The 24590-nt window shown below is 58.1% G+C and overlaps 1 protein-coding gene across 2 annotated transcripts in view; it reads left to right on the forward strand.

Annotated features, from left to right (window-relative positions):
• The first annotated feature begins 1983 nt into the window (after window positions 1-1983).
• Window positions 1984-24590, forward strand: part of LOC149442167 (rho-related BTB domain-containing protein 2-like) — a 42968-nt gene continuing 20361 nt past the window's right edge. Inside the window, exons 1-6 of one of the 2 annotated variants that reach the window (XM_089656437.1) lie at window positions 3360-3385; window positions 4002-4013; window positions 11875-12076; window positions 12207-12310; window positions 21092-21277; window positions 23024-24003. In XM_089656437.1, coding sequence (XP_089512563.1) covers window positions 11885-12076; window positions 12207-12310; window positions 21092-21277; window positions 23024-24003 — 1462 coding nt within the window. In that variant the 5' untranslated portion in view covers window positions 3360-3385; window positions 4002-4013; window positions 11875-11884. Of the gene's footprint in view, window positions 2106-3359; window positions 3386-4001; window positions 4014-11874; window positions 12077-12206; window positions 12311-21091; window positions 21278-23023; window positions 24004-24590 lie in introns of those variants that run through there. The other variant, XM_089656436.1, reaches the window with a different exon arrangement.

Here is a 24590-nt window from a genome sequence, read left to right on the forward strand (position 1 = left end):
CTTCATTTATGGGTCCATCAGAGCCCCCCCTTCATTTATAGGTCCATCAGAGCCCCCCCTTATTTATAGGTCCATCAGAGCCCCCCCTTCATTTATGGGTCCATCAGAGCCCCCCCCCCCTATTTATGGGTCCATCAGAGCCCCCCCTTCATTTATAGGTCCATCAGAGCCCCCCCCCCCCTTATTTATGGGTCCATCAGAGCCCCCCCTTATTTATGGGTCCATCAGAGCCCCCCCTTCATTTATAGGTCCATCAGAGCCCCCCCCCCCTTATTTATAGGTCCATCAGAGCCCCCCTTCATTTATGGGTCCATCAGAGCCCCCCCCCCCTTATTTATGGGTCCATCAGAGCCCCCCCTTCATTTATAGGTCCATCAGAGCCCCCCCTTATTTATAGGTCCATCAGAGCCCCCCTTCATTTATGGGTCCATCAGAGCCCCCCCTTCATTCATAGGTCCATCAGAGCCCCCCCGCCCTTATTTATGGGTCCATCAGAGCCCCCCCTTCATTTATAGGTCCATCAGAGCCCCCCCTTATTTATAGGTCCATCAGAGCCCCCCTTCATTTATGGGTCCATCAGAGCCCCCCCCCCTTATTTATAGGTCCATCAGAGCCCCCCTTCATTTATGGGTCCATCAGAGCCCCCCCCCCTTATTTATGGGTCCATCAGAGCCCCCCCTTCATTTATAGGTCCATCAGAGCCCCCCCCCCTTATTTATGGGTCCATCAGAGCCCCCTTTCATTTATGGGTCCATCAGAGCCCCCCCCCCCTTCATTTATGTGTCCATCAGAGCCCCCCTTCATTTATGTGTCCATCAGAGCCCCCCTTCATTTATGTGTCCATCAGCGCCCCCCCCTTCATTTATGGGTCCATCAGAGCCCCCCCCCTTCATTTATGGGTCCATCAGAGCCCCCCCCCCCTCATTTATGGGTCCATCAGAGCCCCCCTTCATTTATGGGTCCATCAGAGCCCCCCCCCCTTCATTTATGGGTCCATCAGAGCCCCCCCTTCATTTATGGGTCCATCAGAGCCCCCCCCCCCCTTCATTTATGGGTCCATAAGAGCCCCCCTTCATTTATGTGTCCATCAGAGCCCCCCCTTCATTTATGGGTCCATCAGAGCCCCCCTTCATTTATGGGTCCATCAGAGCCCCCCCCTTCATTTATGGGTCCATCAGAGCCCCCCCTCCCTTCATTTATGGGTCCATCAGAGCCCCCCCTTCATTTATGGGTCCATCAGAGCCCCCCCCCTTCATTTATGGGTCCATCAGAGCCCCCCCTCCCTTCATTTATGGGTCCATCAGAGCCCCCCCTTCATTTATGGGTCCATCAGAGCCCCCCCTTCATTTATGGGTCCATCAGAGCCCCCCCCCCCTTCATTTATGAGTCCATCAGAGCCCCCCTTCATTTATGGGTCCATCAGAGCCCCCCATTTATGGGACCCTCCCCCAGGAGGTCCATGCAGGGACACAATCCGGTTCAGGTTATCGGGCAGTCCGGTCAGACATTGAGCCCCCCGGCCCTGAGCCATGTCAGCATCGCCGGTGAGCGCCGTGTGGCGGGGGGTGCAGACGGTGGGGGGCGCTGTGATCCAGTCTATGGACTCCTCAGTCACACTCCTCCACGTGGCCGCAGTGGGCGGAGCTGCGGGAATCGAACATCTGGCAGGTCACGTGCCGAGCGGCGAATGATGGAGCTTAGAAGGGCGTGGCCACACTTCTCTAATTGTGAAAGCCAGGGGGCGGATCCCCAGGGCGCCGCAGGTCATGATTGGTGAGTGTGGGTGTAGTAGGCGGAGCGTCTCAATGTGTCTGGAAGGGGGCGGGACCAGCCGTCCCTTGTTTATAAATAGGAAAAAAGAGGCGGTGTCTCCGCTCGGCACCCGCTGATTGGTGAGGATGGGTGAAGTGGGCGGGCTCGGACACGCGCAGTCCTGCTAGCGTTTGGCTGTCAGTCAGCTGGTGCGGCTGTGATTGGCTGGCCGGAGAGAGCAAGCGCTGATTGGCCGAGAGCAGCGAGTAACGGGGCCGCCACTGTGAGGGGAGAAGAGAGACCGAGAGAGAAGAACAGAAACCGGAGAGAGGATGAGAGAGACCGGGGGGAGGGTGAGAGAGAGACCGGGGAGAGGATGAGAGACCGGGGGGAGGGTGAGAGAGAGACCGGGGAGAGGATGAGAGACCGGGGGGAGGGTGAGAGAGAGACCGGGGAGAGGATGAGAGAGAGATCGGGGAGAGGATGAGAGAGAGATCGGGGAGAGGATGAGAGAGACCGGGGGGAGGGTGAGAGAGATCGGGGGGAGGGTGAGAGAGAGATCGGGGGGAGGGTGAGAGAGAGATCGGGGAGAGGATGAGAGAGAGACCGGGGGGAGGATGAGAGAGAGACCGGGGGGAGGGTGAGAGAGAGACCGGGGGGAGGGTGAGAGAGAGACCGGGGGGAGGGTGAGAGAGAGACCGGGGGGAGGGTGAGAGAGAGACCGGGGGGAGGATGAGAGAGACCGGGGGAGGGTGAGAGAGAGACCGGGGGGGAGGATGAGAGAGAGACCGGGGAGAGGATGAGAGAGACCGGGGGGAGGGTGAGAGAGAGACCGGGGGGAGGGTGAGAGAGAGATCGGGGAGAGGATGAGAGAGACCGGGGGGAGGGTGAGAAAGAGATCGGGGAGAAGGTGAGGGGGGGGGTGAGAGAGAGACCGGGGGGAGGGTGAGAGAGAGACCGGGGGGAGGGTGAGAGAGAGACCGGGGGGAGGGTGAGAGAGAGACCGGGGGGAGGGTGAGAGAGAGATCGGGGAGAGGATGAGAGAGACCGGGGGGAGGGTGAGAAAGAGATCGGGGAGAAGGTGAGAGACGGGGGTGAGAGAGACGGGGAGAGAAGAACAGAAACCGGAGAGAGGATGAGAGAGAGGGGGGGGGGGTGAGAGCAAGAGAGACGGGTGAGAGAGAGAACCGGGGGAGGAGAGGGTGAGAGAGACGGGAGGAGAGGGTGAGAGAGACGGGAGGTGGGTGAGAGAGAGACCGGGAGGGAGGGTGAGAGAGAGATCGGGGAGAGGATGAGAGAGACCGGGGGGAGGGTGAGAAAGAGATCAGGGAGAAGGTGAGAGGGGGGGGGGGTGAGAGAGACGGGGAGAGAAGAACAGAAACCGGAGAGAGGATGAGAGAGGGGGGGGGGGTGAGAGCAAGAGAGACGGGTGAGAGAGAGAACCGGGGGAGGAGAGGGTGAGAGAGACGGGAGGAGGGTGAGAGAGAGACCGGGAGGGAGGGTGAGAGAGAGATCGGGGAGAGGATGAGAGAGACCGGGGGGAGGGTGAGAAAGAGATCAGGGATAAGGTGAGAGGGGGGGGGGTGAGAGAGACGGGGAGAGAAGAACAGAAACCGGAGAGAGGATGAGAGAGGTGAGAGCAAGAGAGACGGGTGAGAGAGAGACCTGGGGGGAGGATGAGAGAGAGAACCGGGGGAGGAGAGGGTGTGAGAGAGACGGGAGGAGGGTGAGAGAGAGGGTGAGAGACGGGAGAGAGGGTGAGAGACACTGGGGGGATGAGAGAGAACCGGGGGAGGAGAGGGTGTGAGAGAGACGGGAGGAGGGTGAGAGACGGGAGAGAGGGTGAGAGACACTGAGGGGATGAGAGAGACCGGAGGGGGAGGGTGAGAGAGACCAGGGGGGAGGGTGAGAGAGAACGGGGGGGAGAGTAAGAGACCGGGGGGGTGAGAGAGACCGGGTAGAGGATAAGAGAGAGGGGGGAGAGAGAGACTGGAGAGAGGATGAGAGAGACGGGGTGGAGGGTGAAAGAGAAATTGGGGGGAGGGTGAGAGAGAGACCGGAGAGAGATGGGGGAGAGTGAGAGAGACCAGGGAGAGAGACGAGAGAACGGATGGGGGAGGGGGGGAGAGCGGATGAGAGAGAGGGGAGGGAGGATGAGAGAGAGACCGGAGAGAGGATGAGAGACTGAGGGGGTGAGAGAGATCGGGAGAGACGGGGAAGAGAGAGAGATGGGGAGGAGGATGAGAGAGACCGGGGGGAGGGTGAGAGAGAGACCAGAGAGAGGGTAAGAGGGACCGGAGAGAGGATGAGAGAGACGGGGGGGGGGGGGGGAGTATGCGAGACCGGGAGGGTGACAGAGACCAGAGAGTGGATGAGAGACTGAGGGGGTGAGAGAGAGAGATCGGGAGAGACCGGGGAGGGAGGATGAGAGAGACCGGGGGGAGGGTGAGAGAGAGACTGAAGGGAGAGGGGGGAGGGTGAGAGAGAGGCGGGAGAGGGGGGGGGAGGGTGAGAGAGCCCGGAGAGAGGGTAAGAGGGACCGGAGAGAGGATGAGAGAGACGGGGGGGGGGGGGGGGAGTATGAGAGACCGAGAGGGTGACCGAGACCAGAGAGAGGATGAGAGACTGAGGGGGTGAGAGAGAGAGACCGGGGAGGGAGGATGACAGAGACGGGGAGTAGGATGAGAGAGACCGGAGGGAGAGGGGGGAGGGTGAGAGAGAGACCGGAGAGAGAGACGGGGGGAGGGTGAGGAAGAGACCGGAGAGAGAGACGGGGGGGAGGGTGAGAGAGAGATTGGAGAGAGAGACGGGGGGTGGGTGAGAGGGACCGGAGGGAGGATGAGAGAGACGGGGGGGGGGGAGGATGAGAGCCGGGAGGGTGAGAGGGACCGGAGAGAGGATGAGAGAGAGACGGAGGGAGGGAGGATGAGAGAGAGACGGGGGGGAGGATGAGAGAGAGACGGGGGGGAGGATGAGAGAGAGACGGGGGGAGGGTGAGAGAGACCGGGGGGAGGATGAGAGAGAGAGACGGGGGGAGGGGGAGAGAGACTGGAGAGTGGATGGGTGAGAGAGATCGGGGGGGGGAGAGGACCAGGGGAGGGTGAGAGACTGTGGGGCGGAGGGTGAGAGAAAGATACCGGGGGAGAGAGAGACCGGAGAGGGACCGGGGGGAGGGAGAGGGACCGGGGGGAGGGTAGGAGAGAGAGAGAGAGACTGGGGGGAGGGTGAGAGAGAGACCGGGGAGAGGGTGAGAGTCTGGGGGGAGAGAGAGAACAGGGCAGTGAAAGGGAGAGACCGGAGGGGAGGGTGATGGGGACAAACCGGGGTGAGGGAGAGAGCGAGAGACCGGGGTGAGGGAGAGAGAGAGAGAGAGACCGGGGTGAGGGGAGAGAGAGACCGGGGGGAGGGTGAAAGAGAGACCGGGGGAGAGAAAACAGAGAAACTAGGGGGAGAGAGAGAGACCGGGGTGAGGGAGAGAGAAGAGACCGGGGTGAGGGGGAGAGAGAGAGAGACCGGGGGGAGGGTGAGAGAGAGACCGGGGGGAGGGTGAGAGAGAGACCGGGAGAGAGGATGGGGGAGGATGGGTGAGAGAGATCGAGGGGGGGGAGAGGACCAGGGGAGGGTGAGAGACTGTGGGGCGGAGGGTGAGAGAAAGATACCGGGGGAGAGAGAGAGACCGGAGAGAGAACAGGGGAGGGAGAGGGACCGGGGGGGTGGGTGAGAGAGAGACCGGGGAGAGGGTGAGAGAGAGATAGGGGAGAGAACGGGAGGGAGAGGGACCGGGGGGAGGGTGGGAGAGAGAGAGACCGGGGAGAGGGTGAGAGAGAGAACGGGGAGGGAGAGGGACCGGGGGGAGGGTGGGAGAGAGAGAGACCGGGGAGAGGGTGAGAGTCTGGGAGGAGAGAGAACAGGGCAGTGAAAGGGAGAGACCGGAGGGGAGGGTGATGGGGACAAACCGGGGGGAGAGGGGGAGAGAGAGAGAGACCGGGGTGATGGAGAGAGAGAGAGAGAGACCGGGGTGAGGGGGAGAGAGAGAGACTGGGGGGAGGGTGAGAGAGAGACCAGGGGGAGGGGGAGAGTCTGGGGAGAGAGAGAGAGCAGAGAGAGAACAGAGTAGGGAGAGACCGGGAGCGGTGAGGATTGTAGGAGGGGAGCGGTGAGGATTGTAGGAGGGGAGCAGTGAGGATTGTAGGAGGGGAGCGGTGAGGGTTGTAGGAGGGGACCGGGAGCGGTGAGGGTTGTAGGAGGGGAGCGGTGAGGGTTGTAGGAGGGGAGCGGTGAGGGTTGTAGGAGGGGACCGGGAGCGGTGAGGGTTGTAGGAGGGGAGCGGTGAGGGTTGTAGGAGGGAGCGGTGAGGGTTGTAGGAGGGGAGCGGTGAGGGTTGTAGGAGGGGAGCGGTGAAGGTTGTAGGAGGGGAGCGGTGAGGGTTGTAGGAGGGGAGTGGGGAGCGGTGAGGGTTGTAGGAGGGAACCGGGAGCGGTGAGGGTTGTAGGAGGGAACCCGGGAGCGGTGAGGGTTGTGGGAGGGAACCGGGAGCGGTGAGGGTTGTGGGAGGGGACCGGGAGCGGTGAAGGTTGTAGGAGGGGAGCGGTGAGGGTTGTAGGAGGGGACCGGGAGCGGTGAGGGTTGTAGGAGGGGACCGGGAGCGGTGAGGGTTGTAGGAGGGAACCGGGAGCGGTGAGGTTGTAGGAGGGAACCGGGAGCGGTGAGGGTTGTGGGAGGGGACCGGGAGCGGTGAAGGTTGTAGGAGGGGAGCGGTGAGGGTTGTAGGAGGGGACCGGGAGCGGTGAGGGTTGTAGGAGGGGACCGGGAGCGGTGAGGGTTGTAGGAGGGGAGCGGTGAGGGTTGTAGGAGGGGACCGGGAGCGGTGAGGATTGTAGGAGGGGAGCGGCGTGAGGGTTGTAGGAGGGTAGCGGTGAGGGTTGTAGGAGGGGAGCGGTGAGGGTTGTAGGAGGGGAGCGGTGAGGGTTGTAGGAGGGGAGCGGTGAGGGTTGTAGGAGGGGACCGGGAGCGGTGAGAGTTGTAGGAGGGGAGTGGGAGCGGTGAGGGTTGTAGGAGGGGACCGGGAGCGGTGAGGGTTGTAGGAGGTGACCGGGAGGGGTGAGGACCGCAGGAGGGGACCGGGAGGGGTGAGGATTGTAGGAGGGGGAGCGGTGAGGATTGTAGGAGGGGACCGGGAGGGGTGAGGATTGTAGGAGGGGAGCGGTGAGGATTGCAGGAGGGGACCGGGAGCGGTGAGGACTGCAGGAGGGGACCGGGAGCGGTGAGGACTGCAGGAGGGGACCGGGAGCGGTGAGGACTGCAGGAGGGGACCGGGAGCGGTGAGGACTGCAGGAGGGGACCGGGAGCGGTGAGGACTGCAGGAGGGGACCGGGAGGGGTGAGGACTACAGGAAGGGACCTGGAGCGGTGAGGATTGTAGGAGGGGACCGGAAGCGGTGAGGATTTCAGGAGGGGACCGGGAGGTTTGAGGATTGTAGGAGGGGACCGGGAGCGGTGAGGGTTGTAGGAGGGGACCGGTGAGGGTTGTAGGAGGGGACCGGTGAGGGTTGTAGGAGGGGAGCGGTGAAGGTTGTAGGAGGGGAGCGGTGAGGGTTGTAGGAGGGGAGCGGTGAGGGTTGTAGGAGGGGAGCGGTGAGGGTTGTAGGAGGGGAGCGGTGAGGGTTGTAGGAGGGGAGCGGTGAGGGTTGTAGGAGGGAACCGGGAGCGGTGAGGGTTGTAGGAGGGAACCGGGAGCGGTGAGGGTTGTGGGAGGGAACCGGGAGCGGTGAGGGTTGTGGGAGGGGACCGGGAGCGGTGAAGGTTGTAGGAGGGGAGCGGTGAGGGTTGTAGGAGGGGACCGGGAGCGGTGAGGGTTGTAGGAGGGGACCGGGAGCGGTGAGGTTGTAGGAGGGGAGCGGTGAGGGTTGTAGGAGGGGACCGGGAGCGGTGAGGATTGTAGGAGGGGAGCGGCGTGAGGGTTGTAGGAGGGGAGCGGTGAGGGTTGTAGGAGGGGAGCGGTGAGGGTTGTAGGAGGGGAGCGGTGAGGGTTGTAGGAGGGGACCGGGAGCGGTGAGGGTTGTAGGAGGGGAGTGGGAGCGGTGAGGGTTGTAGGAGGGGACCGGGAGCGGTGAGGGTTGTAGGAGGTGACCGGGAGCGGTGAGGACCGTAGGAGGTGACCGGGAGGGGTGAGGACCGCAGGAGGGGACCGGGAGGGGTGAGGATTGTAGGAGGGGGAGCGGTGAGGATTGTAGGAGGGGACCGGGAGGGGTGAGGATTGTAGGAGGGGGAGCGGTGAGGATTGTAGGAGGGGGAGCGGTGAGGACTGCAGGAGGGGATCGGGAGCGGTGAGGACTGCAGGAGGGGACCGGGAGCGGTGAGGACTGCAGGAGGGGACCGGGAGCGGTGAGGACTGCAGGAGGGGACCGGGAGCGGTGAGGACTGCAGGAGGGGACCGGGAGGGGTGAGGACTACAGGAAGGGACCTGGAGCGGTGAGGATTGTAGGAGGGGACCGGAAGCGGTGAGGATTTCAGGAGGGGACCGGGAGGTTTGAGGATTGTAGGAGGGGACCGGGAGGTTTGAGGATTGTAGGAGGGGACCGGGAGCGGTGAGGGTTGTAGGAGGGGACCGGTGAGGGTTGTAGGAGGGGACCGGTGAGGGTTGTAGGAGGGGAGCGGTGAAGGTTGTAGGAGGGGAGCGGTGAAGGTTGTAGGAGGGGAGCGGTGAGGGTTGTAGGAGGGGAGCGGTGAGGGTTGTAGGAGGGGAGCGGTGAGGGTTGTAGGAGGGGAGCGGTGAGGGTTGTAGGAGGGAACCGGGAGCGGTGAGGGTTGTAGGAGGGAACCGGGAGCGGTGAGGGTTGTGGGAGGGAACCGGGAGCGGTGAGGGTTGTGGGAGGGGACCGGGAGCGGTGAAGGTTGTAGGAGGGGAGCGGTGAGGGTTGTAGGAGGGGACCGGGAGCGGTGAGGGTTGTAGGAGGGGACCGGGAGCGGTGAGGGTTGTAGGAGGGGAGCGGTGAGGGTTGTAGGAGGGGACCGGGAGCGGTGAGGATTGTAGGAGGGGAGCGGCGTGAGGGTTGTAGGAGGGGAGCGGTGAGGGTTGTAGGAGGGGAGCGGTGAGGGTTGTAGGAGGGGAGCGGTGAGGGTTGTAGGAGGGGACCGGGAGCGGTGAGGGTTGTAGGAGGGGACCGGGAGCGGTGAGGGTTGTAGGAGGTGACCGGGAGCGGTGAGGACCGTAGGAGGTGACCGGGAGGGGTGAGGACCGCAGGAGGGGACCGGGAGGGGTGAGGATTGTAGGAGGGGGAGCGGTGAGGATTGTAGGAGGGGACCGGGAGGGGTGAGGATTGTAGGAGGGGGAGCGGTGAGGATTGTAGGAGGGGAGCGGGAGCGGTGAGGACTGCAGGAGGGGATCGGGAGCGGTGAGGACTGCAGGAGGGGACCGGGAGCGGTGAGGACTGCAGGAGGGGACCGGGAGCGGTGAGGACTGCAGGAGGGGACCGGGAGCGGTGAGGACTGCAGGAGGGGACCGGGAGGGGTGAGGACTACAGGAAGGGACCTGGAGCGGTGAGGATTGTAGGAGGGGACCGGAAGCGGTGAGGATTTCAGGAGGGGACCGGGAGGTTTGAGGATTGTAGGAGGGGACCGGGAGCGGTGAGGGTTGTAGGAGGGGACCGGTGAGGATTGTAGGAGGGGAGCGGTGAGGGTTGTAGGAGGGGAGCGGTGAGGGTTGTAGGAGGGGAGTGGGAGCGGTGAGGGTTGTAGGAGGGAACCGGGAGCGGTGAGGGTTGTAGGAGGGAACCGGGAGCGGTGAGGGTTGTAGGAGGGAACCGGGAGCGGTGAGGGTTGTAGGAGGGAACCGGGAGCGGTGAGGGTTGTGGGAGGGAACCGGGAGCGGTGAGGGTTGTGGGAGGGGACCGGGAGCGGTGAGGGTTGTGGGAGGGGAGCGGTGAGGGTTGTAGGAGGGGACCGGGAGCGGTGAGGGTTGTAGGAGGGGAGCGGTGAGGGTTGTAGGAGGGGAGCGGCGTGAGGGTTGTAGGAGGGGAGCGGTGAGGGTTGTAGGAGGGGAGCGGGAGCGGTGAGGGTTATAGGAGGGGACCGGGAGCGGTGAGGGTTGTAGGAGGGGACCGGGAGGGGTGAGGACCGTAGGAGGTGACCGGGAGGGGTGAGGACCGTAGGAGGTGACCGGGAGGGGTGAGGACCGCAGGAGGGGACCGGGAGGGGTGAGGATTGTAGGAGGGGGAGCGGTGAGGATTGTAGGAGGGGACCGGGAGGGGTGAGGATTGTAGGAGGGGGAGCGGTGAGGATTGTAGGAGGGGACCGGGAGCGGTGAGGATTGTAGGAGGGGAGCGGGAGCGGTGAGGACTGCAGGAGGGGAGCGGTGAGGACTGCAGGAGGGGACCGGGAGCGGTGAGGACTGCAGGAGGGGACCGGGAGCGGTGAGGACTGCAGGAGGGGACCGGGAGCGGTGAGGACTGCAGGAGGGGACCGGGAGGGGTGAGGACTACAGGAAGGGACCTGGAGCGGTGAGGATTGTAGGAGGGGACCGGAAGCGGTGAGGATTTCAGGAGGGGACCGGGAGGTTTGAGGATTTCAGGAGGGGAGCGGTGAGGATTGTAGGAGGGGAGCGGGAGCGGTGAGGATTGTAGAAGGGGAGCGGTGAGGATTGTAGGAGGGGACCGGGAGCGGTGAGGATTGTAGGAGGGGAGCGGTGAGGATTGTAGGAGGGGACCGGGAGCGGTGAGGATTGTAAGAGGGGAGTGGTGAGGATTGTAGGAGGGGAGCGGTGAGGGTTGTAGGAGGGGACCGGGAGCGGTGAGGATTGTAGGAGGGGACCGGAAGCGGTGAGGATTGTAGGAGGGGAGTGGTGAGGATTGTAGGAGGGGAGCGGTGAGGGTTGTAGGAGGGGGACCGGTGAGGATTGTAGGAGGGGACCGGAAGCGGTGAGGATTGTAGGAGGGGAGCGGTGAGGATTGTAGGAGGGGACCGGGAGCGGTGAGGATTGTAGGAGGGGACCGGAAGCGGTGAGGATTGTAGGAGGGGAGCGGTGAGGATTGTAGGAGGGGACCGGGAGCGGTGAGGATTGTAGGAGGGGACCGGAAGCGGTGAGGATTGTAGGAGGGGAGTGGTGAGGATTGTAGAAGGGGACCTATGAGGATTTAAGGAGGGGACCGGTAGCGGTGAGGATTGTAGGAGGAGAGCGGTGAGGGTTGTAGGACGGAACTTGGTTATCTATGTAATGATCTGTCTTCATTCATGGGTGGGTGGTCTACAGTCTGGGGTGGGTGGTCTTCATTCTGGGGTGGGTGGTCTTCATTCTGGGGTGGGTGGTCTTCATTCTGGGGTGGGTGGTCTTCATTCTGGGGTGGGTGGTTTACAGTCTGGGTTGGGTGGTCTTCAGTCTGGGTTGGGTGGTCTTCAGTCTGGGTTGGGTGGTCTTCAGTCTGGGGTGGGTGGTCTTTAGTCTGGGGTGGGTGGTCTTTAGTCTGGGGTGGGTGGTCTTTAGTCTGGGGTGAGTGGTCTTTAGTCTGGGGTGAGTGGTCTTTAGTCTGGGGTGAGTGGTCTTCATTCATGGGTGGGTGGTCCTCAGTCTGGGGTGGATGGTATTCAGTCTGGGGTGGGTGGTCTTCATTAATGGGTGGGTGGTCCCCAGTCTGGGGTGAGTGGTTTTCAGTCTGGGGTGGTCTTCAGTCTGGGGTAAGTGGTTTTCAGTCTGGGGTGGGTGGCTTTCAATCTGGGGTTGATGGTCTTCATTTATGGGTGGGTGGTCTTCAGTCTGGGGTGGGTGGTCTTCATTCATGGGTTGATGGTCTTCATTCATGGGTAAGTGGTCTTCAGTCTGGGGTGGGTGGTCTTCATTCATGGGTTGATGGTCTTCATTCATGGGTAAGTGGTCTTCAGTCTGGGGTGGGTGGTCTTCAGTCTGGGGTGGGTGGTCTTCATTCATGGATGGGTGGTCTTCAGTCTGGGGTTGATGGTCTTCATTCATGGGTAAGTGGTCTTCAGTCTGGGGTGGGTGGTCTTCATTCATGGGTAAGTGGTCTTCATTCATGGGTGAGTGGTCTTCATTCATGGGTGGGTGGTCTTGTTGGTCGCTGTGTGTACATCAGATTTCAATGGCGTCCATCTCACACGTCCCGTCTCTCCGCAGACTCATCTTCATGGATATAGACTTGGACTATGAGCGCCCCAATGTCGAGACCATCAAATGTGTGGTAGTCGGAGACAACGCGGTGGGGAAGACGCGACTGATCTGCGCCCGCGCCTGTAATGCCACTCTCACCCAGTACCAGCTCCTGGCTACCCATGTCCCCACCGTGTGGGCCATCGACCAGTACCGCGTCTGCCAGGAGGTAACGAGGGGTCTCCTCTGCGTTTGAATCTATTGATCGTGTGACCTTCCCATGTGGGAGGAGCCTAGGTACAGGGGTGTGATAGGAAAGTCTGCAGATCGTTGATTGGTTGTCCAATCCCTATCCTCAGGTTCTGGAGCGATCCCGCGATGTGGTGGACGAGGTCAGCGTCTCGCTACGGCTCTGGGACACCTTCGGGGACCATCACAAGGACCGTAGATTCGCCTACGGGAGGTGAGCGGCCCGGGAATGACCCAGTGTAACGGAACCGGACCCGGACTGCACTGGGGTATTTCTGTTAGACTCCCGCTTCCCTGTCCGAACACAGATCCACGGACACCACCGCTGACCATACAGGACGAGACAGCACCAGACTTGTATTGAAACAGGAAGTGAACTGCTTTATTTTAACATAGATACAAGATATATACACAGGGCGGGGCAATACACCCAGGAACAGGAAACACATCAGCAGGCCGTCCCATCAGGGGGAAGGGCTGCTGGAAACACCCCCCACCAAGCCAGTACAAACAAGATATATACACAGGGCGGGGCAATACACCCAGGAACAGGAAACACATCAGCAGGCCGTCCCATCAGGGGGAAGGGCTGCTGGAAACACCCCCCACCAAGCCAGTACAAACACAAGATATATACACAGGGCGGGGCAATACACCCAGGAACAGGAAACACATCAGCAGGCCGTCCCATCAGGGGGAAGGGCTGCTGGAAACACCCCCCACCAAGCCAGTACAAACACAAGATATATACACAGAGCGGGGCAATACACCCAGGAACAGGAAACACATCTGCAGGCCGTCCCATCAGGGGGAAGGGCTGCTGGAAACACCCCCCACCAAGCCAGTACAATTACAAGATATATACACAGAGCGGGGCAATACACCCAGGAACAGGAAACACATCAGCAGGCCGTCCCATCAGGGGGAAGGGCTGCTGGAAACACCCCCCACCAAGCCAGTACAAACACAAGCAAGACACACAATAGAACAATGGGATGCAGCATGTGGCAGTGAACAATGAACACCCCCCCCACCTATACATGACCACACAATACTAGGACAGATCACCCCGCACCCCTAACAGGCACAGGGGGACTTACACATAATAGGGATATGGGGAGCTGAGACGGGTCTCCCCACCTCTCCAAAGTGAGCTGTGTTCCCTGGGCCCCCCACCCAAAGTCACTCCCTTCACACCCGATGATGGCTGACGGGTCCTCTGCTCGGGTCACATGATATGGATTGTATGAGAGGACGGGTGTTCACCTCATACACATTGCTATGGTATATGTTTCCATCGTATAGACACTGCTGACCGGTCCCGGTCCCCTCACACTACACCTTCCGTATTGGAGGTCTCAGGCTGGGACCGGCTCTCCTGTCATGTGACCTTAATGAGGTTCCTGGCCGGTCCCATGAGCATCCTTCTCACAGCTCCACCTGCTGTATACGGCTCTGTATACTCCCCCTAGAGGTTCCCTCCATCCAACAGTCCTTTATATCCCTCCCTGTCCCTATAGTCCTCCATGCAGTCCTGTATATCCCTCCCTGTCCCTATAGTCCTCCATGCAGGCCTGTATATCCCTTCCTGTCCCTATAGTCCTCCATGCAGTCCTGTACATCCCTCCTTGTCCCTATAGTCCTCCATGCAGTCCTGTACATCCCTCCTTGTCCCTATAGTCCTCCATGCAGTCCTGTATATCCCTCCCTGTCCCTATAGTCCTCCATGCAGTCCTGCATATCCCTCCCTGTCCCTATAGTCCTCCATGCAGTCCTGCATATCCCTCCCTGTCCCTATAGTCCTCCATGCAGTCCTGTATATCCCTCCCTGTCCCTATAGTCCTCCATGCAGTCCTGTATATCCCTCCCAGTCCCTACAGTCCTCCCCATGGTCCTTCTTTCTCACTAACTCTCCCCTGCTATATAGATCATTACACAGGTCTGTTGGGTTGGCCAGTCCCAAGTAATAGGGACCGTTCTCGGTCGGTCTTGTTTATTCCTCCTGCAGAGGACAGTCGGGGGGGGGGGGGGGGGGGTTGGGTCAGCTTTCTTCATATGATGCCGCCCCCAACATCATCACCAAGGGTGCCGTGCACAGTACAGGAGACGGTCAGAGACTGCGGACACAGTACAGGAGACGGTCAGAGACTGCGGACACAGTACAGGAGATGACCAGAGACTGCGGACACAGTACAGGAGATGACCAGAGACTGAGGACACAGTACAGGAGACGGTCAGAGACTGCGGACACAGTACAGGAGACGGTCAGAGACTGCGGACACAGTACAGGAGACGGTCAGAGACTGCGGACACAGTACAGGAGACGGTCAGAGACTGCGGACACAGTACAGGAGACGGTCAGAGACTGCGGACACAGTACAGGAGACGGTCAGAGACTGCGGACACAGTACAGGAGACGGTCAGAGACTGCGGACACAGTACAGGAGACGGTCAGAGACTGCGGACACAGTACAGGAGACGGTCAGAGACTGCGGACACAGTACAGGAGACGGTCAGAGACTGCGGACACAGTACAGGAGACGGTCAGAGACTGCGGACACAGTACAGGAGACGGTCAGAGACTGCGGACACAGTACAGGAGACGGTCAGAGACTGCGGACACAGTACAGGAGACGGTCAGAGACTGCGGACACAGTACAGGAGACGGTCAGAGACTGCAGACGTAGTACAGGAGATGACAAGAGACTGCGGACACAGTACAGGAGATGACCAGAGACTGCGGACACAGTACAGGAGATGACCAGAGACTGCGGACACAGTACAGGAGATGACCAGAGACTGCGGACACAGTACAGGAGATGACCAGAGACTGCAGACATAGTACAGGAGACGGTCAGAGACTGCGGACACAGTACAGGAGACGACCAGAGACTGCAGACACAGTACAGGAGACGGTCAGAGACTGCGGACACGGTACAGGAGACGGTCAGAGACTGCGGACACAGTACAGGAGACGACCAGAGACTGCGGACACAGTACAGGAGACGGCCAGAGACTGCGGACACAGTACAGGAGACGACAAGAGACTGCGGACACAGTACAGGAGACGACCAGAGACTGCGGACACAGCACAGGAGATGACCAGAGACTGCGGACACAGCACAGGAGATGACCAGAGACTGCGGACACAGCACAGGAGATGACCAGAGACTGCGGACACAGCACAGGAGATGACCAGAGACTGCGGACACAGCACAGGAGATGACCAGAGACTGCGGACACAGCACAGGAGATGACCAGAGACTGCGGACACAGCACAGGAGATGACCAGAGACTGCAGACAGCACAGGGATGACCAGAGACTGCGGACACAGTACAGGAGATGACCAGAGACTGCGGACACAGTACAGGAGATGACCAGAGACTGCGGACAGCACAGGGATGACCAGAGACTGCGGACATAGTACAGGAGATGACCAGAGACTGCGGACACGGTACAGGAGACGGTCAGAGACTCCAGACAGGGTACAGGAGACGGTCAGAGGCTGCAGTTGTAGTACGGCAGATAAAAATACCCAGAGATGTCCTCCAGAGTCTAAACTGACTATGGGGAATCCCTGCTAAAAAGTCAGATAAAACATCAAGAGAAGTTCTCTGGAATCTGAGCTGACAATGGGGAACCCATAGTAGAAAGTCTGATAAAAACCCTCGGAAATGTCCTCCAAACTCTAAACTGACGGTATGGAACACAACCCCCTGAGATGTCCTCCAGAGACTAAGCTGACAGTGAGTGACTCATAAAAAAAACACAGAGATGTCCCCCAGAATCTGAACCAACAATAGGAAACCCATACTGAAAAGTCAAATGAAAGCCCTCAGAGATGTTCCTCAAGGTCTGAGCTGATTACAGGAAACCCATAATGAAAAGTCCAATAAAACCATCCAGAGATGTCCCTCATAGTCTAAGCTGATAGGGAAAAACCTATCACCCAGGGACATCCTCCAGAATCTGAGATGACGATGGAAATCCCATACTAAAAAGTCAGATAAAACATCCAGAGACGTCCTCCAGAATCTGACTTCAGTATGGGTTCCCCATTGTCAGCTCAGGTAAATCATCCAGAGACATCCTCCAGAATCTGACTTTTCAGTATGGGTTCCCCATTGTCAGCTCAGATAAAACATCCAGAGACATTCTCCAGTATCTGAGCTGATAGTGGGGAACTCATGTTCAGAAGTCAGGTAAAACATCCAGAAATGTCCCTCAGAGTCTGAGCTGACAATGGGGAATGCATCACCCAGAGGTGTCCTCTGAAATCTGAGCTGACAGTGGGGAACCCATACTGAAAGTCAGGTAAAAAACCCTAGAGATGTTCTCCAGCATCTGAAGTAACAATGGGAAACCCATACTGAAAAGTCAGGTAAAAGCCCCTAGAGATGTTCCTCAAGGTCTGAGCTGATTATGGGGAACCCATACTGAAAAGTCAGGTAAAAGCCCCTAGAGATGTTCCTCAAGGTCTGAGCTGATTATGGGGAACCCATACTGAAAAGTCGGGTAAAAGCCCCTAGAGATGTTCCTCAAGGTCTGAGCTGATTACAGGAAACCCATAATGAAAAGTCTGATAAAACCATCCAGAGATGTCCCTCATAGTCTAAGCTGACAGGGAGAAACCTATCACCCAGGGACGTCCTCCAGAATCTGAGATGACTATGGAAATCCCATACTGAAAAGTCAGGTAAAACATCCAGAGATGTTCCTCAAGGTCTGAGCTGATTATGGGGAACCCATACTGAAAAATCAGGTAAAAGCCTCCAGAGATGTTCCTCAAGGTCTGAGCTGATTATGGGGAACCCATACTGAAAAATCAGGTAAAAGCCTCCAGAGATGTTCCTCAAGGTCTGAGCTGATTATGGGGAACCCATACTGAAAAATCAGGTAAAAGCCTCCAGAGATGTTCCTCAAGGTCTGAGCTGATTATGGGGAACCCATACTGAAAAGTCAGATAAAACCACCTAGCTACGTTCCCCTGAGAGTCAGATAAACACACCCAGAGACGTCCCTCAGAGTCTGAGCTGACACCAGCGTGGGAGCAGAACGTAGACAATCAGCCTGGCCTATTCCTTCCTTTTTATTGGCTACAAATCAATTTTAATTACAGAGAAGTAGAGAAGTGATTGTGTGTGAAGAGCAGTGCGGCCACTTTGTGGTCTCTCTCTTGGAGCCGTTCTAGATGGTGGAAATGTTACGAGTGTGTCCCATACAGAACTCTCTGACCTTTCAGCACGGTCCCCAGGCAGCCCTTGTGTACATTGCCTTGTGGCCCCCCACGACACCTCGTTTCCTCTCTTTCTGCTGCTTCCTGTCTCAGGTCAGTTGGTTCCGGATATACAAGTCTTTTCCGTCTCGCTGCAATTACAGACCAACCAGACTGTGCGTTCACAGACCCCTCTTATGTACAACCCTGTGGCCCCCCGGGGCCACTGCTACACTCTTCTGTGTGTTCATGCTTTCTCCGGCCTGTGATAGGAAAATATTCTTTAGACCAGCTTAAAGGAGAAGTGCGAGATTGGGGGGGAAGAAACGAACCCTCACCGGGGTGTCCGCGCCATCGTTCTGACGCTGCCTCTGTCCCCCGCCGGCTCTAAGACCGAGAGATTACACGATCGCTCCGTTCTCTGTCCCCCGCCGGCTCTAAGACTGAGAGATTACACGATCGCTCCGTTCTCTGTCTTCGCTGAGCAGAGAGTGGTGACCGGCCATACTTCTATAATACCCGTCTTTGATGGTTTTATTCCTCTGATCTTTTATAACCGATCTCACCGAGAAAAATATCCAATGTAACTTCTGGGAGGAATGGAATAACGGTGATCTCTGGCAGTGTTCATGTCTCCGGCCTACAAAAGTAGTATTTCTAGAGTCTCTGACCGTCTCCTCTACTGTGTCTGCAGTCTCTGACCGTCTCCTCTACTGTGTCTGCAGTCTCTGACCGTCTCCTGTACTACGTCTGCAGTCTCTGGCCGTCTCCTGTACTACGTCTGCAGTCTCTGGCCGTCTCCTGTACTACGTCTGCAGTCTCTGGCCGTCTCCTGTACTACGTCTGCAGTCTCTGGCCGTCTCCTGTACTACGTCTGCAGTCTCTGGCCGTCTCCTGTACTACGTCTGCAGTCTCTGGCCGTCTCCTGTACTACGTCTGCAGTCTCTGGCCGTCTCCTGTACTACGTCTGCAGTCTCTGGCCGTCTCCTGTACTGTGTCCGCAGTCTCTGGCCGTCTCCTGTACTACGTCTGCAGTCTCTGGCCGTCTCCTGTACTACGTCTGCAGTCTCTGGCCGTCTCCTGTACTACGTCTGCAGTCTCTGGCCGTCTCCTGACCTACGTCTGCAGTCTCTGGCCGTCTCCTGTACTACGTCTGCAGTCTGGCCGTCTCCTGTACTACGTCTGCAGTCTCTGGCCGTCTCCTGTACTACGTCTGCAGTCTCTGGCCGTCTCCTGTACTACGTCTGCAGTCTCTGGCCGTCTCCTGTACTACGTCTGCAGTCTCTGGCCGTCTCCTGTACTACGTCTGCAGTCTCTGGCCGTCTCCTGTACTACGTCTGCAGTCTCTGGCCGTCTCCTGTACTACGTCTGCAGTCTCTGGCCGTCTCCTGTACTACGTCTGCAGTCTCTGGCCGTCTCCTGTACTACGTCTGCAGTCTCTGGCCGTCTCCTGTACTACGTCTGCAGTCTCTGGCCGTCTCCTGTACTACGTCTGCAGTCTCTGGCCGTCTCCTGTACTACGTCTGCAGTCTCTGGCCGTCTCCTGTACTACGTCTGCAGTCTCTGGCCGTCTCCTGTACTACGTCTGCAGTCTCTGGCCGTCTCCTGTACTACGTCTGCAGTCTCTGGCCGTCTCCTGTACTACGTCTGCAGTCTCTGGCCGTCTCCTGTACTACGTCTGCAGTCTCTGGCCGTCTCCTGTACTACGTCTGCAGTCTCTGGCCGTCTCCTGTACTACGTCTGCAGTCTCTGGCCGTCTCCTGTACTACGTCTGCAGTCTCTGGCCGTCTCCTGTACTACGTCTGCAGTCTCTGGCCGTCTCCTGTACTACGTCTGCAGTCTCTGGCCGTCTCCTGTACTACGTCTGCAGTCTCTGGCCGTCTCCTGTACTACGTCTGCAGTCTCTGGCCGTCTCCTGTACTACGTCTGCAGTCTCTGGCCGTCTCCTGTACTACGTCTGCAGTCTCTGGCCGTCTCCTGTACTACGTCTGCAGTCTCTGGCCGTCTCCTGTACTACGTCTGCAGTCTCTGGCCGTCTCCTGTACTACGTCTGCAGTCTCTGGCCGTCTCCTGTACTACGTCTGCAGTCTCTGGCCGTCTCCTGTACTACGTCTGCAGTCTCTGGCCGTCTCCTGTACTACGTCTGCAGTCTCTGGCCGTCTCCTGTACTACGTCTGCAGTCTCTGGCCGTCTCCTGTACTACGTCTGCAGTCTCTGGCCGTCTCCTGTACTACGTCTGCAGTCTCTGGCCGTCTCCTGTACTACGTCTGCAGTCTCTGGCCGTCTCCTGTACTACGTCTGCAGTCTCTGGCCGTCTCCTGTACTACGTCTGCAGTCTCTGGCCGTCTCCTGTACTACGTCTGCAGTCTCTGGCCGTCTCCTGTACTACGTCTGCAGTCTCTGGCCGTCTCCTGTACTACGTCTGCAGTCTCTGGCCGTCTCCTGTACTACGTCTGCAGTCTCTGGCCGTCTCCTGTACTACGTCTGCAGTCTCTGGCCGTCTCCTGTACTACGTCTGCAGTCTCTGGCCGTCTCCTGTACTACGTCTGCAGTCTCTGGCCGTCTCCTGTACTACGTCTGCAGTCTCTGACCGTCTCCTGTGCTGTGTCCGCAGTCTCTGACCGTCTCCTGTGCTGTGTCCGCAGTCTCTGACCGTCTCCTGTGCTGTGTCCGCAGTCTCTGACCGTCTCCTGTGCTGTGTCCGCAGTCTCTGACCGTCTCCTGTGCTGTGTCCGCAGTCTCTGACCGTCTCCTGTGCTGTGTCCGCAGTCTCTGACCGTCTCCTGTGCTGTGTCCGCAGTCTCTGACCGTCTCCTGTGCTGTGTCCGCAGTCTCTGACCGTCTCCTGTGCTGTGTCCGCAGTCTCTGACCGTCTCCTGTGCTGTGTCCGCAGTCTCTGACCGTCTCCTGTATTGTGTCCGCAGTCTCTGACCGTCTCCTGTACTGTGTCCGCAGTCTCTGACCGTCTCCTGTACTGTGTCCGCAGTCTCTGACCGTCTCCTGTACTGTGTCCGCAGTCTCTGACCGTCTCCTGTACTGTGTCCGCAGTCTCTGACCCTCTCCTGTACTGTGTCCGCAGTCTCTGACCCTCTCCTGTACTGTGTCCGCAGTCTCTGACCCTCTCCTGTACTGTGTCCGCAGTCTCTGACCCTCTCCTGTACTGTGTCCGCAGTCTCTGACCCTCTCCTGTACTGTGTCCGCAGTCTCTGACCCTCTCCTGTACTGTGTCCGCAGTCTCTGACCCTCTCCTGTACTGTGTCCGCAGTCTCTGACCCTCTCCTGTAGTATGTCCGCAGTCTCTGACCCTCTCCTGTAGTATGTCCGCAGTCTCTGACCCTCTCCTGTAGTATGTCCGCAGTCTCTGACCCTCTCCTGTAGTATGCCCGCAGTCTCTGACCCTCTCCTGTTGTATGCCCGCAGTCTCTGACCCTCTCCTGTTGTATGCCTGCAGTCTCTGACCCTCTCCTGTTGTATGCCTGCAGTCTCTGACCCTCTCCTGTTGTATGCCTGCAGTCTCTGACCCTCTCCTGTAGTATGTCTGCAGTCTCTGACCCTCTCCTGTAGTATGTCTGCAGTCTCTGACCCTCTCCTGTAGTATGTCTGCAGAGCTCGCTCGAAGTTCTTCGGTCCTGGTAGGCCTCTAGTATGGGCACTGTGTAAAGGCAGGATATCCCTTCCGTCATTTTATACGTTGACCTCATAGGATCCAGGATCCTGGATATCCCACCTGGGACACCTTTCCTCTTCTGTCCCTCTAACACTCGATGTCTTCTCCGCAGATCGGACGTTGTGGTTCTGTGCTTCTCATTGGCCAACCCGTACTCCCTGCGCCACGTCAAGACCATGTGGCTCCCGGAGATCAAACACTTCTGTCCTCGGACCCCGGTGGTGCTGGTCGGGTGTCAGCTGGACCTGCGATACGCCGATCTGGACGCTGTGAACCGCGCACGTCGCCCCTTGGCTAAGTAAGTCACCCGTTCCTGTGTGTTGATGGGGTGTGCGTTCCAAATCTCTGTTTTCAGAACTTCTCCCTAGCAGACGGTTGGGCTGATGTCCCGTTGACAGGTCTCCCCTTTAACATGGTTCCGGTACCAGTAGGACAAGCCAAGCACGGGTCTGAGAACTTGACAATCACTCTAATTTGTCTACATTTTCAGTGGCTTTAATAAGGACATCTAAGGCTTTAATCTGCCTACAGCCTGACAAAGGTGCAAGAAATGTTAAATACTTCTTAGTACTGTTATTGTATCGGACAATTACAGCATTTAACATGAAAACGATCATCTTCAGGATTAATTATTAAAGAGCGCCTTCAGACCGCATGCAGTTACTTTGGGCTAGCTGACCTGATGATCACATGGGTGGTAACCCCTCTGGTTGCCTTCCAGTCCTCAGTGGGGACCTCAGCAGTAGGGAAGGACACTAGCAGATATTTCCCTCTACAGTCCCGGAATATTTATGTATTGCTGACAGTTTAGGTCCCTGCCCCCTTGGAGCTTATATCCTATGGTCCCCACCTTGGATACCTACTTACCTTTGGGGAAAGAAAACTAGAGTACCTGGAGGGCAAACATACAAGCACAGGGAACCACGCAGACTCCATGCAGGTAGTGTCAAGAGTGACCCTAGTGCTGAAAAGCAGAAGTTCTAACCACTGTGCTGCCTGTTACTGAGAAACGCCTGATGTGTTAGGGGGTCACTTCCCCCAGAACAGTAATGGGGAGGTAGTAGGGGGTCACATCCCCAAGAACAGTAATGGGGAGGTAGTAGGGGGTCACTTCCCCCAGATCAGTAATGGGGAGGTAGTAGGGGGTCACATCCCCAAGAACAGTAATGGGGAGGCGATAGGGGGTCACTTCCCCCAGATCAGTAATGGGGAGCTAGTAGGGGGTCACTTCCCCCAGATCAGTAATGGGGAGGTAGTAGGGGGTCACTTCCCCCAGATCAGTAATGGGGAGGTAGTAGGGGGTCACTTCCCCCAGAACAGTAATGGGGAGGTAGTAGGGGGTCACATCCCCCAGAACAGTAATGGGGAGGTAGTAGGGGGTCACTTCCCCCAGAACAGTAATGGGGAGGTAGTAGGGGGTCACTTCCCCCAGAACAGTAATGGGGGGGTAGTAGGGGGTCACTTCCCTCAGAACAGTAATGGGGAGGTAGTAGGGGGTCACTTCCCCCAGAACAGTAATGGGGAGGTAGTAGGGGGTCACATCCCCCAGAACAGTAATGGGGAGGCGATAGGGGGTCACTTCCCCCAGAACAGTAATGGGGAGGCGATAGGGGGGTCACTTCCCCCAGATCAGTAATGGGAGGCGATAGGGGGTCACTTCCCCCAGATCAGTAATGGGGAGGTAGTAGGGGGTCACTTCCCCCAGAACAGTAATGGGGAGTCAGTAGGGGGTCACATCCCCCAGAACAGTATTGGGGAGGTAGTAGGGGGTCACATCCCCCAGAACAGTATTGGGGAGGCAGTAGGGGGTGACATCCCCCAGGGTGACCACCCCAAATTCCTGTGTGCCACAATGCTTTTCTAACAGTAGCACTGAGATCTCTGGGCACTTCCACTTTCTTTGTCCCCGTTTTTGGCATACTCTAGTAGAGTCCATCGATCTTCTCCTTCCCCGTAGGGACCGAAGTATTGTCTCTTCTTTGTGTTGCAGAGTCTGAAGCTCCTTCATGGTTTGATGGTGATCTTGCTTTGTCCCTTTTTCTAGGCCCATAAAACCCACGGATATCCTTTCTCCGGAGATCGGGCATGAAGTGGCCAAGGAGCTGGGGATCCCGTACTACGAGACCAGTGTGGTGGCCCAGTTCGGGGTAAAGGATGTCTTTGATAATGCCATCCGAGCTGCACTCATTTCCCGGAGGCACTTACAGTTTTGGAAATCCCACCTAAAGAAAGTCCAGCGCCCATTACTCCAAGCCCCGTTCCTACCTCCTAAGCCACCTCCCCCCATCATCCACTTGCCCGATCCTCCGCAGTGTAGCGGCCAGGGCCCTGCTGCTCTCTTCTCCACCCCTCTGTGTGCCGACGTGGCGTTCCAGCTGCAGGACGGGCAGAAGATATTTGCCCATAAAGTCTACTTGGCCACGGCCTGCTCCAAATTCTATGACCTCTTCACCTTGGAGTTGGCACCCATGGATGAGGAGGAGAAGCAGGAAACTTCCAAATATGACATCTTCAGGGTACCTGGTGGAGCCGGACCTTCCTGGACTAGGAGTATGATGGCTGACTGTAAACACGAGGCCTTAAATGGACAACTTGGAAACCCCCCATGTTCTTTCAGGACTTCTGAGGTTGATGTCACGCATGTGGGTGAGATACCTCCCCTTGGGTGGGGCCGGAAGCTGGAAGAGTGGGGTAGAGGGTTTATTGATGTACAAATGAACGTCGTCGAAGATCCTCTGACCCAGCGGGAGAGGCCGATGCTGGTGGTCCAGATGGATTCACTCATTCATGTGGAGCCGTTGCGAGCTGTTCTGGAGTACCTGTACACGGGGCACCTCAACCAGTGTAGGGCGGACCTCATGCAGATCGCTACCATAGCCGAAGCCCTAGAAGTGTTCGACCTGCGAATGATGGTGTCCAACCTGCTGAACAAAGAAGGTTTCATGAACCAGGAGATCACCAAAGCCTTTCATGTGCGGAGAGCCAACCGGATCAGAGAATGCCTGAACCGCGGCCTCTTCTCAGGTACTGTACGAAGGGGGTTGTAGCTCAATCTTGGTCTCGTCTCTCCTGTAATCTATTCCACACGCCCTCAAAGGCGGCCATCTTACTGGTAACAACGTAAATCGAATTTCAACAGGCGTGTCTCCATTTTTAGGTTCTGATATGTCACAAGTGTATGGGCCAACCATATATGGTGGCTATGAATGTTGGGTGTGTCCCCAAGCCGGAGAAGGCTCCTGGCTGATGGGAAGGCTGGGGTCTACAAACCTTCTACACTAAGGGCCAGTTTTTCTGTTCTTCAGACTTTAGGGGGCGGGGTTGTGACCAGTGGGAGTAGAAAATGCCCCAGCATCAATGGGAATAAAGAAAAATACATAGCACCTGTGGTCAGAAGGAGGAGGAATAGTGCCCCATCATTGGTGTCAGAAGGAGGAGGAATAGTGCCCCATCATTGGTGTCAGGAGGAGGAATAGTGCCCCATCATTGGTGTCAGTGGGAGGAATAGTGCCCCATCATTGGTGTCAGTGGGAGGAATAGTGCCCCATCATTGGTGTCAGTGGGAGGAATAGTGCCCCATCATTGGTGTCAGAAGGAGGAGGAATAGTGCC

Source organism: Staurois parvus, unplaced genomic scaffold, assembly GCF_062004578.1.
Source record: "Staurois parvus isolate SC_StPar_1 unplaced genomic scaffold, SC_StPar_1.0 ptg000905l, whole genome shotgun sequence".
In the NCBI taxonomy this organism is placed as follows: Eukaryota; Metazoa; Chordata; class Amphibia; order Anura; family Ranidae; genus Staurois; species Staurois parvus.